Source organism: Sus scrofa, chromosome 2, assembly GCF_054392235.1.
Source record: "Sus scrofa isolate SSC_HxYL_T2T_F1_AM1 chromosome 2, Sscrofa_HxYL_maternal_Yorkshire_Landrace_v2.0, whole genome shotgun sequence".
Classification (NCBI taxonomy): Eukaryota; Metazoa; Chordata; class Mammalia; order Artiodactyla; family Suidae; genus Sus; species Sus scrofa.
In genome coordinates this window covers 41,785,581-41,802,030 of record NC_139384.1, presented here as the reverse complement: position 1 = coordinate 41,802,030, position 16,450 = coordinate 41,785,581, and the positions used below count along the sequence as shown (strand labels likewise).

The 16,450-nt window shown below is 42.0% G+C and overlaps 1 protein-coding gene across 4 annotated transcripts in view; it reads left to right on the top strand.

Moving 5' to 3' along the window:
- The window catches only part of NELL1 (neural EGFL like 1), a 945,951-nt gene that overhangs the window by 99,810 nt on the left and 829,691 nt on the right, over positions 1 to 16,450 (top strand). For all 4 annotated transcript variants that reach the window (XM_021085298.2, XM_021085297.2, XM_085011744.1 and 1 more), the window contains exon 3: positions 2,897 to 3,047. In XM_021085298.2, coding sequence (XP_020940957.1) covers positions 2,897 to 3,047 — 151 coding nt within the window. The remainder of the gene's footprint in view (positions 1 to 2,896; positions 3,048 to 16,450) is intronic.

Below are 16,450 nucleotides of genomic sequence, written 5' to 3'. Positions count from 1 at the left end.
CGTGAAGAAGGAAGTACTAAAAAGGAAAAGAAGTAAACACAGAAGTTAATCTCAAGAACCGAGTGTTTTTTCCTGGCACTAAATTCTAGGGAAATTTACTGAGGATCTTTGCCCGGCAGTAGTAATAATAAAAATAACGTTAACAGACATTTGCTAATGATGGCTAGTTCATAAAGTGATCATACATCTAATAGGTTTTGAACATCAACCTGGAAAATCTTTGGTTGAGATTTTGTAGACATAGAAGCATTCCTTAAGTGGCTGTCTCTTATCTCAGCCCTGGACAAAAGCTTGCCATCATGCCACTTAGTGGTAAAGTAGCGAAGGCCTTTGGGCAGAAGAGCAAGTGTCATTCAGGTAGGTTTTATGTGGGCAGAATGTTTTGGGGTTGGGTACCTTCATGGTAGAGGAACAACCATGCTTCCCACCTGTCCGTAGTTTAGACTTTTACATCTGGAAGACCGTGGTGATATTTTCTGTGTTGTAAACTCGAAATAGCAACGTGTAGAATTAGAGGAGATTAAGCTGGGGAGGCCCTGAGGAATCACCTAGTCCACACCCACATTTTGCAGATGAGAAGACTGAGGCCTGAGGGTTTGGAGTTCCTACTGTGGTGCGATGGGTTCATGGCATCTTTGGAGCACTGGAACACAGGTTCAATCCCCAGCCTGGCCCAGTGGGTTAAGGGTCCTGTGTTGCTACAGCTGCGACTTAGATCTCATCCCTGGCCTGGGAGCTCCATAGGCCTGGAGTGGCCAAAAACAGGGGCAGGGCGGGATGAGGGACAGGGAAGGAATTCAAGGGTTTTCGTTAAAAAACTACTCGTTAGGATGAGGTTCTTCAAAGTCTGAATACATGTCTGTGATGCTTGGGCAATGCAGCCTTTGCAGTTCTATGATTTTCTTTCTTAAAAAAAAAAAAAAAATTTTATACAGGGAGTTCCCGTCATGGCTCAGCAGAAATGTATCTGACTAGCAACCATGAGAACGCAGGTTTGACCCCTGGCCTTGCTTGGCGGATTGAGGATCTGGTATTGTCATGAGCTGTGGGGTAGGTCGCAGATGGGGCTCAGATTCCACGCTGCGGCTGGTGGCTGCAGCTCTGATTCCACCCCTAGACTGGTAACCTCCATATGCCGCGGGTGTGGCCCCTTTTAAAAAGACAGAAAAAAGTTCATATGGTTTTTAAGGGTTACTTTCCATTTAATTATTACAAAATAGTGGCTGTGTTCCCCGTGTTATACAGTACATCCTTTTAGCCTGTCTTAGAACCGATGGTTTGTACTTTCCACTCCCTCACCCTGTATTGTCCCCCATCCTGTAACCACTAGTTTGTGCTCTCTGTAAGTTTGCTGCTTTTTTGGTAATTCACTAGTTTACTGTACTTTTAAGATTCCATATATGTGATACTGTACAGTATTGTCATTCTCTGACATATTGCACTGAGCATAATGCCCTCCAAGTCCTTCCAGGTTGCTGCAAATGGCATGATTTCACTCTTTTTTTTTTTTTTTTTTTTTTCTTTTTCTGACTGCATCCACGGCATATGGAAATTCCCAGAGCTGCATCTTCCGGCTTACACCACAGCCACAGCAACTCGGGATCCAGCTATGTCTGCAGTCTACACCACAGCTCACGGCAATGCTGGATCCTTAATCCATTGAGCAAGGCCAGGGATCGAACCTGCCTCCTCATGGGTACTAGTTGGGTTCGTTACCCCAAGGCACAACAGGAACTCCATTTCACTCTTTTTATGGCTGAGTAGGATTCTATTGTATTTCTATACCACATCTTATTCATCTATTGATGGACACTTGGGTTGCTTCCCTGTCTTGACTATTGTAGATAATGCAGTTTTGCGTTTTTCAAAGGCCCCTTGTGCCGTCCTGGAGAAATAACCAGGTGGTTATCATGTAGTCAGAGGACATGGTTGGGACATGAGAGAAGGCCACCAAACGTGGCTTTTGCGTTGATTTGCCATACTTTGAGTGGTTTTCTGATTCTGCTTCCTGGGTGCCCACTTCGTGATGCCAGGAAGAAGGGTGCAAAATAATGATATAAGGCCCAGCTACCATGACAAGGCTGAGCCTGAGTAGGAAATGAGGGCTGTCTCTCATTATGTGGATGTTGCAGAAAGAAAGATTCCTGTCCAGGAGTAGGGTTAGCTGGATGGGCACACTTCTAGGCCTGCTGAATTGGCCTCAACTTTAATATTTCAAGAGGACAGTCATCCAGCTCATGTTTACAGAGAACTTCCAGGCACACTGATGGATCACGAGCATGCCTTGTATTTATTCTCAAAGCAAAAGCAGGGTAGCCCGGCATTATTAGCTCGAGTAAATCTCTGCTGAGGACCAGGCAAGGACAGGTTTGCTTAGGTGCATTGAGAAGAGAAAGAAACTGAGGCCACCAGAAAAGCGAAATTGGAGCCTGTTGAGTGGCATTTGGGTTTTGCCAGACTCAGGATTCTCTGAATGTTAGACCCCATTTATCTGACAGCCTCTTGCCTTATTTACGGCGACTTAATCCGTTTGCTGCAGGCCCGATTGCTCAGTGTCCCATCAAAACTCCTGTCAGAAAATCACTGGCTGGCCAATTGCGAACTTGTCAAAGTGACAAGTGGGCAGGGTGGCCGAGACCGTATTTCTGGGCTTTGCCTTGAATGCACGCAGCTGTATGGAGAGGTGGGCGGAGCCTGAAAATCGAAACCATTGACAAGAGGGGAAAAGGGAAAACACACCTTGGATCCTCTGGATGAGGCATTTTTAATTGTGCATCTTTTCTCCCTTTTCTTGTCCTATTCCCTGTCCTTTTTTTCCCTGCTGTATTTCTTCTCTTCCCTTTTACTCCTCCTCTTCCTCTTCCTGCTTCTCCTGTTCTTCCCGCTGGACCCTTAGATACAGAAAGAGAGATTCATGCAGCCCCTCACGTGAGTGAGAAATTAATTCAGCTCTTCCGGAATAAGAGTGAATTCACCTTTCTGGCCACTGTACAGCAGAAACCATCCACTTCAGGAGTGATACTGTCTATTCGAGAACTGGAACACAGGTAAGAAAGGGCTTTCTACTTCTCAACATCTACCTGGAATTCGTGGACTATACAGGATGCCAAAAAAGTGTTCAGCTAGCCGAGGCCTTGTTCCTGCTGAACAGTCAATGGACTAACTTTGCTTTCAGCACTTAACTTTGAGTAAAGTGGCTTTCATGTTTGCCCTTCAAAGACTACTCGTGACTGTCTTTCTCACCTGTTTTCCATCTTCTGACAGACTTTCCTCATATAAAACCACCTTCTTGGAGTTCCCGTTGTGGCTCGGTGGATTATGAACCTGAGTAGTATCCATGAGGATGTGGGTTTGATCCCTGGCCTCAATCAGTGGCTTAAGGATCTGGCATTGCTGTGAGCTGTGGTGTAGGTTGCTGATGCTGCTCGGATCTGGCATAGGCCAGCACCTGCTGCTCTGATTCAACCCCTAGCCTGGGTAACTTCCATATGCCGCAGGTGTGGTGCTAAAAAACAAAACAAAACAAAAAAACAAACCCAAAATTCTTTCCATCATATTTAGCTCATCAAGCAAGTTAACTAGTTACATTTAACAACCATCTCTAAGAAACAGTTATCTTGCTTATTTTATGCAGGATCTCTGCGGCTCGAAACTGGAAATATTAAAGTGAATACTACAGAACAATTTTTATTCTAAGAATCACATGAGCTGGTAGGGAAGAGGGACAGATGAAGGCCACGAAGAGCTGTAGGTACAGTGCTGGAAACCGGGATTTAGGGAATAAAGGTAGAGGTAGGTTGTCAGTTCTGTTAAGCTTTGTAGTAAGCTGAGAAAGGGTTCAGAAAGGAAGATGATTGATTAAGGAAATAGAATGAGTAGATCTTTGACTGGCTGAATGGGAAGGAGTACGGGATGGGAAGAACAGCCTTCCAGAAAGGGGCTCCTATGATTTTGGGAAGGAACGGGTGAATAGGTCAGTGGCTGGCACATAAGGTGTATGTATGGGGGAGGGGCTGAGGATTTGGGGTGGTCAGAGATGGGTGGTGTTAAATAAGTTGGTGGAAGCCAAAACATTTCAAAGCTTTGATGCCATGTTGAAAATTTGGGACTAAAGTGCCCATAGATAGTGGGAAACTGTATATGGGTTTGAAGCTTGAGAAAGATCACTGTGTTAGGGAATTCAAAGGGATGCTTATTAGATGAGTGAAGACAGGTGTCTAAGCTCCTTTCTTGGAGATACTAGTGACCCTAGCAGAGGACAAGCAGAGAGATTGTGTCCACCAGCCTCTGCTCTCTAAGAGTCTCTCTGTTGGCCCCTATAAGTGCCAAACTGGAAGCCTGATCTCCAGGCCAAAGCCCCTGGCAAGCAAATTGGCCTCTTTCACAGGGAGGCAGGGAGTGTTTTGTTTTTTGTTTTTTGTTTTTTTTTTTGTCTTTTTGCTATTTCTTTGGGCCACTCCCACGGCACATGGAGGTTCCCAGGCTAGGGGTCGAATCGGAGCTGCCAGCCACCGGCCTACGCCAGAGCCACAGCAACGCGGGGTCCAAGCCACGTCTGCAACCTACACCACAGCTCATGGCAACGCCGGATCGTTAACCCACTGAGCAAGGGCAGGGACCAAACCCGCAACCTCATGGTTCCCAGTCAGATTCGCCAACCACTGCGCCATGACGGGAACTCCAGGGAGTGTATTCTATTCTGCTTTCTGCACAGTGCCCCAGGGGTGGTGGCCTGCCAAGGACTGTCTGTCTGACTGTCCTATAGGATCCAGGAGCTGGAAAACCTGGGCACAGGATGGTATACAAGCTCCCTTCTGGGAGATACTGGCCCTCTGGAGTTTGCAGAAGGAGATCAAGGAGATGGCATGGCTGCCAGTCCTCATCCTGGAGAATATTCCAGCAGGCTCCTGGATGTGTGTGTTAGATTAGATGCCTGCCCCTCAGGCCAATGCTTTTACTATACACAAATGAGCTTCTTTCACTTTAAGTCTGAGCACCCTAGGTTGCCTCTGATCTGGGCCCTGAGGTGGGTGAGTCCCAGCGTGGGAGCTGTTTTTCAGATCCTTAGAGCCCTGTGGGTGTGGTGGACAGGAGCCCCTCTGTTTTCAGAGCTAGGTATTTGGGGGGCTTGTCTCTTAGGTGCAGGTCTTAAGAACTGGGGTGCCTGATGTGGGGTTCAAACTGCTTGCTTCTTAAGGAAAAGCACTGTGTTTTGAGGTCCCCCCGATGGTGGGAGCTGGGGTGGAGGTTTATGGTGAGATTATTCCCCAGCCTCTCCTATATGCTTCCATGTAGCTTTTTCCCCTCATTTTCCCCACGTGCACAGCCAGCTTTTAGGTCGTCTTCAGAGGAAGTTGTTCTGTATGTAGCTGCAGACTCAGGGTGTCCTTTGGAGGAGGTGAGTTCAGGATCTTTTTACTTTGCCATCTTGAACTAGAACTTTCCAGCCAATTTTAGTTTAATTCCAACTTTATATCAATCTGCTGGAGATACTTAAGAAGTATCTACTCTATTCTAGGTGCTGTGCCAGTTTTTGTGGGGAAATCAAAGAAACAAAATTTAAGACTTAGGGCAGAGTTTGGCAATGTGGGAAGCAAAGCACAAAAATTTAAAGAATAAGAAAGAGCTATTAATAGGGAAGTAATAGACTGGAGTTACTAGGCAGTGTGTAGCTAACTTCAAAATAACTAATACAGGAGTTCCCATCATGGCTCAGCAGGTTGACACAGTGTCTGAGGATGCAGGTTTGATTCCTGGCCTCACTAGGTGGGTTAAGGATCTTGCATTGCTGTGAGCTGTGGTGTAGGTGGCAGATGCATCTTGGATCTTGCATTGCTGTGAGCTGTGGTGGAGGCCACAGCTCTGATTTGACCCCTAGCCCAGGAACTTCCTTCCATAGGCTTCAGGTGTGGCCGTAAAAAGAAAAATAACTAATACAACATTGTAAGTCAGCTATACTCCAATAAAATTAAAACAAAAATGTGGATCCCCAATCCTGCCCCTTTGCCACTCCCTGGGGATGGCAGCAGTGAAAGAACACTGGCCTTCCAATGCCCACATAATGGTCACTGCCCAAGCAGAGGGTAGCAACAGTTGCTGGGCAGGGAGTGGGGATGGGCAGGTGGGAGATGGGCACCAGGGAGCAGCCAAGCCAGTGGCTGAGAACCAGTCCCAGGGAGGTGGCAGGTGGTGGGGGGTGAGGCTACACATGCATGGAAGCTCCATGTGCCCAGTGCTTGCTCCATTGTCTCACAGGACTTCACTTAAAAAAAACACACACATACACAATGATAAAATTAAGAATTTCAAGATGATGACTGCAGAGCATTAAATACCAAGCACGCAGCAAGATCCTGTGTAAACTGCCCTGGTCCTATGTCCATGAAGCCAGCCCTACCTTGACCTTGCAGTAGCCATGGTGGTGCTCTCCCCTGACCCCCTCAGATCTCTTGTGTAGGTTCTGTGTGCCCTTCTCCTGGCTTCTATGGGCTTTGATTCAGAAGGTTGGCAACTAACAGCTTTCCTGAGAGCACTGGCCCTCAGCCTCTCTAGCCCCTGCAATTTGCTATACTGAGAGCGGAAGTGTCAGGAGCTGACTTCCTCTCTGGGCAGCCTGGAGCCAGGGATTGACCACTGTGGGTGGCAGTGTGGAAATCTGATTTCTTGGCCTTTGCCCGGAGTCCAGACAAGCTCCAAGGCTTCATTCATCCCCCAGAGCTCCCAGGCGTCAGGCTGAGGCTGGGACTTCCTTGTCCATCACCGCCCCCCCCCACCCCCCAGCACTTTCTTATGAAATCATTTGTTCTCAGATTCTCACCTCGGGGTCTGCTTCTGGGGAACCAGAGTTCAGATGAACCTTCCTTTTACTTTTTGATATATCAACCTAGACAGGTAAACTGAGGCATAAAAAGGTGTAAAGCTGTTAAGCTCACTGAATTAGTACATTAAGTTGGTGGTTAAGGAAAAACCATCTAGAGAGGTGTCTCTCGAACAGGTAAGAATTCTTTAGGGAAGGGAGAGGGAAGGGTGGAGTAAGCATAGAACAGTGTAGGCAGTCAGAGGGGGAGAAATTAAAGAAATAAGAGGTTTTTTTGGTGGGAGGAGAGGTGCAGAGAACAGATGAGTTGGGGTGGAGTGAAGTAGGATCTGTTCATGCACATTTTCAGCAGAAGTAAGGATCAATAGTTCTGTTTGTTTTTGTTTGTTTGTTTGTTTGTTTGTTTGTTTTTGTCTTTTTGCCTTTTCTAGGGCCGCTACCACGGCATATGGAGGTTCCCCGGCTTGGGGTCGAATCAGAGCTGTTGCCGCCAGCCTATACCAGAGCCACAGCAACGCAGGATCCGAGCTGTGTATGTGAGCTACACCACAGCTCACAGCAATGCCGCATCCTTAACCCACTGAGCAAGGCCAGGGATCGAACTCGAAACCTCATGGTTCCTAGTTGGATTCGTTAACCACTGCGCCATGACGGGAACTCCAGTTCTGTCGGTTTTCAATGGTGAAATCTGCCCTCGGCCTCAAAGGGATGTAATGGACCTTCCTTTGGGAATGCTGTAAGCACAACGGGTTGGCAGCTTCTGGGTCAGCCTGGAGAAAGCAAGCTGGGTATGTGTTGGTGAGCAGTCCAAGTGTTCTGGAGGCTGGGAGAAAGCACAGGTTCTTGCTGCTCAAAGGGTGGAGATTTCAAGCCAGTTTCAACTTCATGTCCTTGCTCCACTGGCTCTGTGGGGTTGGGTGTAAGGTCCTCCTCAGTATGAGGGCCATGCAAATGCCCAAGAATAGAATGTCAAGCATTTTCAGATACTTCTCAGTGAAAGCAGAGAAGTTCCCAAAGCAGGTGAGGAGGAAGTGGAATGGCAACTATGTTACTGAGCACAGGCTTCAGAGTTGGCCAGTGGAGGCTGGAGTGGTATTTCTAGCTTTGCCATACCTGCTGTTTAATGTCTTGGAATCTCAAATTCCCTGTCTGTGAAGGGGGATAGTATACTTTTCAGGGCTGCTGTAAAAATGAACAAAAACAGTGCATGTGAAGCGGACAGCTCTCAACAAATGTGTATTTCTTTTCCTTGCCTGAACCTAAGTTTTGAAATTATTTTCCGGGTTTCTCTTTTGGAATCTAAAAAAAATCCACATCTTACTTTAAAAAAGGTTTTGAAAAAAACTTGTGTGTTGCCACATGAAGTCATCAGAGGCCACCTTCTCTTACTTTCCTGGCAGGTTTCTAATAGAACCTGAGCATCATTGAATGGACCATTTTTCATTGTAATGGGAAAAGCTTAGGTCTTGACATAAAATAAGTATAAGGAAACAGAAAACAAGAATCCCCAACACTCCTGGATTCTATGGTGCTTGCCTTCATGTTGTTTAGTCTAATCAAGGCAAGGTATAAAGGATTAACTCTGGATCTATAATGCATTTGGCTGTGGCTAATAAAGATCTGGTTTCCATGCTCTAGGAGATTAACATCTAGTTGAAGAGACTATATGCATGCAAGAAATAGGAATACATGGTACTACATATTTAGAAATCAGGCTTTTTATAGTACAAACGATGTTCTCATCTATAATCTTAATTGTCCCCATCTATAATCTTAATTATTTACCAGGATAAGTGTCTAGAGAAGCAAATTGCCTTGTAGACATTTGGCATGGTCATTTGCCCAGGTATAGAAGATGATGGGGCTCTGCTGTAATTCAGTAGCAATTTAGTAGTCCAACCTCTTTTTTTTTTTAAATTCTTTTATTTTTTTATTTGCTTGTGGATAGCTAGTTGTTCTAGCACTATTTGTTGAAGACCAATGGATTGTCTTGACACCCTTGTCAAAGATCAATTGACCTTAAATGTGAAGATTTATTTCTGGACTCTCAATTCTGTTCCATTGATACATGTATGTTTTTTGCTATGCCAGTGCTGTTTTGATTTATTTGGCTTTGTAGTAAGTTTTAAACTTGATTTAAGTGTGAGTCCTCCCACTTGGTTTCTTCTTTTCCAAAATTGCTTTGGCAATTTCAGTCCCCTTGAATTTCCATCCGAGCACTATGACCAGCTTCTCAATTTCTGCAAAGATGTCAACTGGACTTTCAAAGGAATTGCAGTGAATCTCTAGATCAGCGTGGAGGGTATTGCTGTGCAGTGTTTTGTGGTTTCAGAGTATAAGTTTTACATGGCTTTTGTTAAATTGTTTTAAGAAATGATTATTAAATATTCTTAGATTTTTGTATTGGAATGTAATTGGAATATAATTGACTTACAAGCTGTGTTAATTTCAGGCATACAGCGAAGTACATTAATTATACATATATCCATTACTTTTCAGATTCTTTTCCCATATAAGTTAGTACACAGTACTGAGTAAATTTCCCTGTGCTATACATTAGCTTCCATTACCTGTCTATTCCATATATAGTAGTATATATGTATCAATCTCAACCTTCTAATTTATCTCCCCACCCCACAGTGTTTCCCCTTTGGTAAACATAAGTTTGGTTTTGAAATCTGAGTCTATTTCTCTTTTGTAAAGTCTGTTCCACCACTTCTATTAGATTCCACATAGTAGTGATCTAATATAATATTTGTCTTTCTCTGCCTGACTTCATTAGTATGGTAATCTCTACGTTCCATCCATGTTGCTGCAAATGGCATTATTTCATGATTTTTTTTTTATGGCTGAGTAATATTCCATTGTATATATGCACCTTATCTTCTTAATCCATTTCTCTGTTGGTGGATATTTTTTGGTTGCTTCAATGGCTTGGCTATTGTAAATAGTGCTGCAATGAAATTGGGCTGCATGTGTCTTTTCAAACAATGAGGTATCACCTCATGCCAGTCAGAATGGCCAGCATCAAAAAGGCTACAAATAATAAGTGGTGAAGAGGGTGTGGAGAAAAGGGAACCCTCCTATACCGCTGGTGGGAATGTAAGCTGGTGCAACCACTATGGAGGACAGTATGGAGGTTTCTTAAAAAACTATATATAAAATTACCATATGATCCAACAATCCCACTCCTGAGTGTAAATCCAGAGAAAACCATACTCCGAAAAGATACATGTACCCTGATGTTGATTAAACATTCTTTTTGATGCTATTGTAAATGGAATTATTAATTTCACTTCTGTTTGCTCATTGCTACTTTGTAGAAATGCAATTTGATATTTGCATATTAATCTTAGATGCTTCAGCCTTGCTGATCTCATTTATTCTAATAATTTTTTAGTGGGTTTCTTAAATTTTTACTTAGGTCATTTGCAATTAGTTTTATTTCTGTCTTAACAGTATGTCTGTTTTTAAACATTTTATTTTTTTAATTATGGTTGATTTACAGTGTTCTTTCAATTTTTGCTGTACAGCAGAGTGACCCAGTCATACATATGTGTGTGTGTGTGTGTGTGTGTGTGTGTGTGTATCTTTTTCTCAGATTATCCTCCATCCTGTTCCATCACAAGTGACTAGATACAGTTCCCTGTGCTATACAGCCGGATCCCATTGCCTATCCACTCCAAACTGAGTATCTTTTATTTTCTTGCCTAATTGCCCTATGTAGAACTTCCAGTTCAGTGTTGAATGTAAGTGATAGGAACAGATAGTCTTGTCTTGTTTCTGATATTAGGGAGGAAAGCTTTCAATTTTTCACCCTCAGTTGTGGATTTTCTTAGACGTGTTAACCAGATTGGAGATGTTCCCTTCTGTTCCTGTATGCTTTTATCAGGTTGAGGAAGTCCTCTTCTCTTCTTAGTTTACTGACTTTTTTTTTTTTTAATCATGAAAGAGTGTTAACTTTTTTCAAGTGCTATTTCTGCATCTGTGAAGATGATCATGTAGTTTTATCTGTTCTATTGATGTGGTATATTATACTAATTGATTTTTGGATATTATGCCAAGCTTGCATTTCTGGGACAAATCCCACTTAGTCATGTGGTATAATCTTTTTTCTATATTCCTGGATTTGATTTGCTAGTACATTAATTTTTGTATCTGTATTCATGAGAGAGAGCTCTATTTGTAGTTTTTTTTTTTTTGGATGCCTTTGGTCTTTTTTGTATTTTTTATACTATGTGGAATAAGTGTATTTTTAAACTAATTATTTGCTGATAGTGTAGCATTTAAATTTTTGTTATTTTTTTTAGATGATCCCCCTTGATTTGTTAAGTATGAAATTTTGTAACTTGAAAATGTCAGGTTTTTTTTTTTGTTTGTTTGTTTGTTTTTTGCTTTTTAGGGCCACACCACGGCATATGGAGGTTTCCAGGCTAGGGGTTGAATCAGAGCTGTAGCTGCTGGCCTGCACCACAGTTCATGGCAGTGTTGGATCTTTAACTGAGTGAGGCCAGGGATTGAACCTACCTCCTCATGGTTACTTGTCAGATTCGTTTCCGCTGAGCCATGATGGGAACTCCCAAGAAAATGTTAAATTTTGTCTCTTTCCTCCCAGTATTTATATTACCTATGTTTTACAATTTCAATATATTTACTAGCTATCCATTTTTCTTGTCTTATGAAACTGGCAAGTTGAAGTCCTCATTAAGGTAGGAAGAAGACAACAGACAATCTGGTCTTTAATGTGTTCCTTATCTAATATGTGTTTAATATAATGTCTGATAGTTTTTAATATATCTATCTTTATATGTGTATATAACATTTATGTGTGTCTATACGCACATGCACACACATGTCCACATATAGTCATCATGTAAAGGAAATTTAGTTCTATTCTTGATTTACTGAAAGGCCAAAAGATCGGGAAGGGTGGTTGCATTTTATTCAACTCCTTCTTCAGGTTACCTTTTGAGATAATTATGTGTTTCTTCTTTTTATCTATTAACATTAACTACACCAACAGAGTTCATAATGTTGAACTATTTCTGAAATCCTTAAATTTATATTTACTCATGTTTAGGATTTTTGTATCATATTAATGATAGTAATATTAATAAAAATAATAGTAATAAATAAGCACTGATAAATGTCAGGAATTGTTCTAAACACTTTACACTAACTCATCAAATACTTAAATATTTCTGTCATTGATGAGATGCAATAGGTTTTCCTGTGTATGTGATTTAGTTTGAGGCTTTTTGAATTTTATACTCTCGATTGGTTTAAATATATAGGCAATACCCCTTTTATGAATGTTTCTGATAGAATTAGCCTGAAAGTAGTGTGGGCTAATAATTTGTATTTGGGGAGGCTTGGGAAATCTTTTATTACTGAAAATGTTCGCTTCTCATCTTTTTTATGGTGGTGTTCTATTTAATTAATTTTTAACTCTTCTTTGGACCAATTTTGTTGAAATACATTTCATTGAGACCTCCCCTTTTTCTGGGCAAGTAGTTGGATATTCTTTTTTTTTTTTTTTTCCCCCAGGGCTGCACCTGCAGCATATGGAAGTTCCCAGGCTTCGGGTTGAATCAGAGCTGCAGCTGCCAACGTACACTACAGCCACAGCAACGTGGGATCCAGGCCACATCTGTGACCTACACTGCAGCTTATGGCAACACCAGATCCTTAACCCACTGATGCAGCCCAAGGATTGAACCCGCATCCTCATGGACACTGGTTGGGTTCATTTCCTATGAGCCATGGCAGGAACTCCTGGATGTTCTTTTAATTAATAAAATTTTTATATTTATGGTTATATCTACATTAATTTGTAATGTGAAAAATATGTATTTTCTTTTTATTGGCCATGCTCATCATGGACTGTATAATTTATTGGCCTTTTAATGAAATCATTCTTAAGTTTTATTGATCAAGTCTACTGTTTTTCAGTTTGAATTCATTGACCTTCTGCTTCTTAGCTCTTTTTTGGTTACACTGGTAGTTTTACGAGCTTCTTGGATATTTATTTCATTTGTTTTCATTATTTTCTGTTTACTAGTAAAATCACTGGAGACTTTATATTTTCCTATGAGGTCACTTTGAATACAGCCCATCAATACTGCTATACACTGTTTTAATTTTCTGTACTTTTATAAAGTTCTTAATTTCAGTTTCAGTTTCTCTTGGATCCAAGTTAGGGGCGTATTTAAGAATGTCAAAGTGACGATATTAAAAACAACCTAATGGGTGACTTCTCAGTTTATTGTTAACTTAAGACAAAATATATGCTGTAAGATAAGAGATTGAAAATTTTGAATGACGTGTGGGAGGCTGCGCAGGACAGTCTAAAGGGCAAAGGTGTTGGCATCTGGAGACTGAAAGGAACAATTCTTTGGGACTTCTGTACAGGGTTAGAAGTACCTGTCTAACGTCTAACCTAGTTCTTGGCACATGATTTGAAAAAGAAAAAAGTCATGATGGCGATATTAAGGTGGAGATTTGATCCCGAGGGAAACAGGATGCTGAGGAATGGCCAGCTAGGCAAACAGCCACTGTGCTCACTGGCTCAGGGAAAATAGTATCTATCACGGCAAACGTCTGGTAACTTTCACTTTCCAGTCAAAAGTCACCTTGGCTGATGACCCACAAGGTGGGGGGCACATTCTGGATCGGAACACCCTCTCCCAAAACATCATGTGCACTGCAGGAAGACATCATCCCGCTGCCTTTTCCAAAGCTGCCATCCAGATAAATAGCACCGACTGTTTGGGAAATCGCTGTTTCCAGACGCTGCTAGGCTTCCAGCTAGTCTCAGGCAGAAGAGTTCACTCAGCGGCTGAGTTTCCTTTTAGTTAAATGCAGCCATCTCTCTCACCTGGTGGGGTTCCTGGCACTGGAGGTGGATCCTTTGGGAGGTGATTCCTTAAACCAGGAGTGAGCGTCTTGGCCTGACAATATCTAGAAATTCCCTAGGTAACTGAGCCAGTTGTGTTCCCATGAATATCTTCAGTGAGTAGATAAAATGAAATGGAAAACTTAAGTATAAAGGCAATTGAAAATATACCCAGAGATAGCCATAGAAATAGATTTCTATGTAGTGGAATGAGCACTCTGTTATTAATTCTAATTTATGTTTCTAATCTGATGGATTTTTACTTTATTTTTTTACAGCACCAATAGTGCGTGTTGGGAGAGCAACAAAATGAATCTGTCTTGCTGAGCTGTCTTAGTAGCATGGCAGATGTAATGTTTATTTTTCCTGATTCGAGTTTGTTAATGTAGAGCTTTGTTAAAATGGAAAGCTTAATTAACGTAGATTAAATCTAATTGAACATTCTGCCAGTATATGCAACTCTATGAGATATAATGGTAAATCTTCTGTTTTTCAATTTTATTCCTAAATCATAGATAAAATTAAATCTTGGCATAATTAGCTAGGAAGCTTAAAGCTAGGGGTCTAAGAAAAAGCTTCCTGTGGAACACTTCTGTGAGGAGATGAAGAGGACATTTTTGGCTTGCTAAGAAAGCATATCCTTTTTTTTTTTTTTTTAAATTTGTATTTCAAAAGGTACTCTTCAGTTTTCTGAGTTCTTGTGGTAGAAAGAACTTCCTGCTTTGATGCTGGGTAGACTTGGGTTCAGTTCCTGGTTCTGTCAGTTATCAGACATCTGAGCTTTTGCAGTTGCTTTTAATTTAGCTCAGCCTCGGAATCCTTTCATGGAAAATGAAGTTACTGATTAGCACGTCATGGAGTTATTGGAGGAATTCAATAGGAACACTTAGATAAGTGGTTCCTCACACATCTTCTGTGTCTAGACACTCAACAAATGTTACTTCCCTTCCTCTTCTTCTTTTTTTTTCTGTCAACAACAGAATTTTATTGCTCACAGTTCTGGGGGCTGGGAAGTACAAAATCAAGGGGCTAGCTTTGTTGCATTCTGGTGAGAACCCTTTTCCTGCTCATAGCAAGCACCTTCTCACTGCGTCCTCCCATGATGGGAGGGGTCAGGGAGCTCACTGGTGTCTCTTTCGTAAGGGCATTTAGCCCGTTCATGAGGACTTCACACTGGTGACCTAATCGCCTCCCAGAGTCCCTACCTCCTTATACACTCATCTTTGAGGATTTAGGATTTCAGCATATTTGGAGGGGGCACAAAAGTTCAGACCATATCAATCTGACTTTACCACCTGCTTCTCTACCATCTCATGCAATTAATTCCCTCACCCTATTCTGATTACTGGCGCTTCAGTCCTTTTTATTTCTGTACGAGTTGCTTGTAAACTCCCTCATCAACATTGAGGAAATACATTGATGCAAAACTGTCAAATCCCATGTGTGGTGCTATATACTGGGCTGTATTGTGAAGCACACAGGAATGGAGATAATTGAAGAAACACCACAAAATGTGGTTAGTAGGAGGAATTCAGGGAGCACCGAGCAAGGTACTTTGACTTTCCCAAAAGAAGTTGGAGAGTCTTCCCACTGAGGCTTACGCTTGAGAGGCAAAATAGAAAGTAAAAATCAGCCAGAAGATGAATGGAACATGCAGCGTGAGTGAAGGGGCGAGAGATGAGAGCCATCATGGTACATTAAAATAATTCAAGAAAAATCCCGTGTTGTTGGGGAGTGGGCAGAGCGTTGGTAGAGAAGAAGGTAGGAGAAGAAGTGAACTGCAGTGTCAGACAAGAGGCTTTCTAAGCAATGCATGGGGGCTTAGCCTTTAGCCCAAGAACAATGAAAAGCCATGGAAGGGATTTTGAGGACAAGTGTGGCATGACTAGATTTGTGTTTTAGAAAAATCACACTGGCTGCTTAGTGGAGAATGGCACAGAGGAGGCAAAATTGGAGACGGAAGGCCAGTTAGGAAGTTGCTGCCATTGTCTGAAATCTAGACTCTAGTTAAGAGGATGGAGTCCTGGACCAGGTCAGATAATAGTAGTGCAGGTGGAGAGAAATTAGATAATTAGGAGGTATAGTGAACTGGTTGTAGTTCTCTGTGGGATGATGGTGGGGGTGAGGGGGATAGGTACAGGGTTCTGGCTTAAGCTACTGGGAGGTTTCCTGCCCTGATGAAGTGGTGACTTTTTTAATCCTCGTGCTTACATGTTACATAGCATACAGTTCCTTGAATGTGGTTTACTCAAGATTTTAGCCAAGTAAATTAACAAAAATGTAGAAAAGCTGAAAAGGGTAATAGTAAATGGGAACTATTCTTTGGGAAATGGGATCACCTACTCCTGGAAAGGAGGCTTCTTCTTGAAGAAGGAAACAAAAGCTAAAAGGTAAATATGCATCACTTAAGAGATGCTGCTAAAGGCTAGGGGACAGGACACCTGGAATCTGGATTTCCATCATTTTTATCTTTATGCCTAGCAGAGCGTAGACATGGTTTCAAGGGAAAGTTTAAAAGCCATGGTGAGCATTAGAAAGCAGTAATTTTCAGGTGGAAATAAATGAATGGAAGGATTGCATGTTTAGGAAAGTGAGGAGGCTTTTTCAGGAACACACTAATTAAATAAAATTTAAATCTTTGTTGGAAGAAATGAAGCTGTACAGATGGTTTTTGACCTTAATGGAAGACTGGAAGTATCATAGTAAGAGAGTGTAATGTTTGGGCAAATTGCTCATAC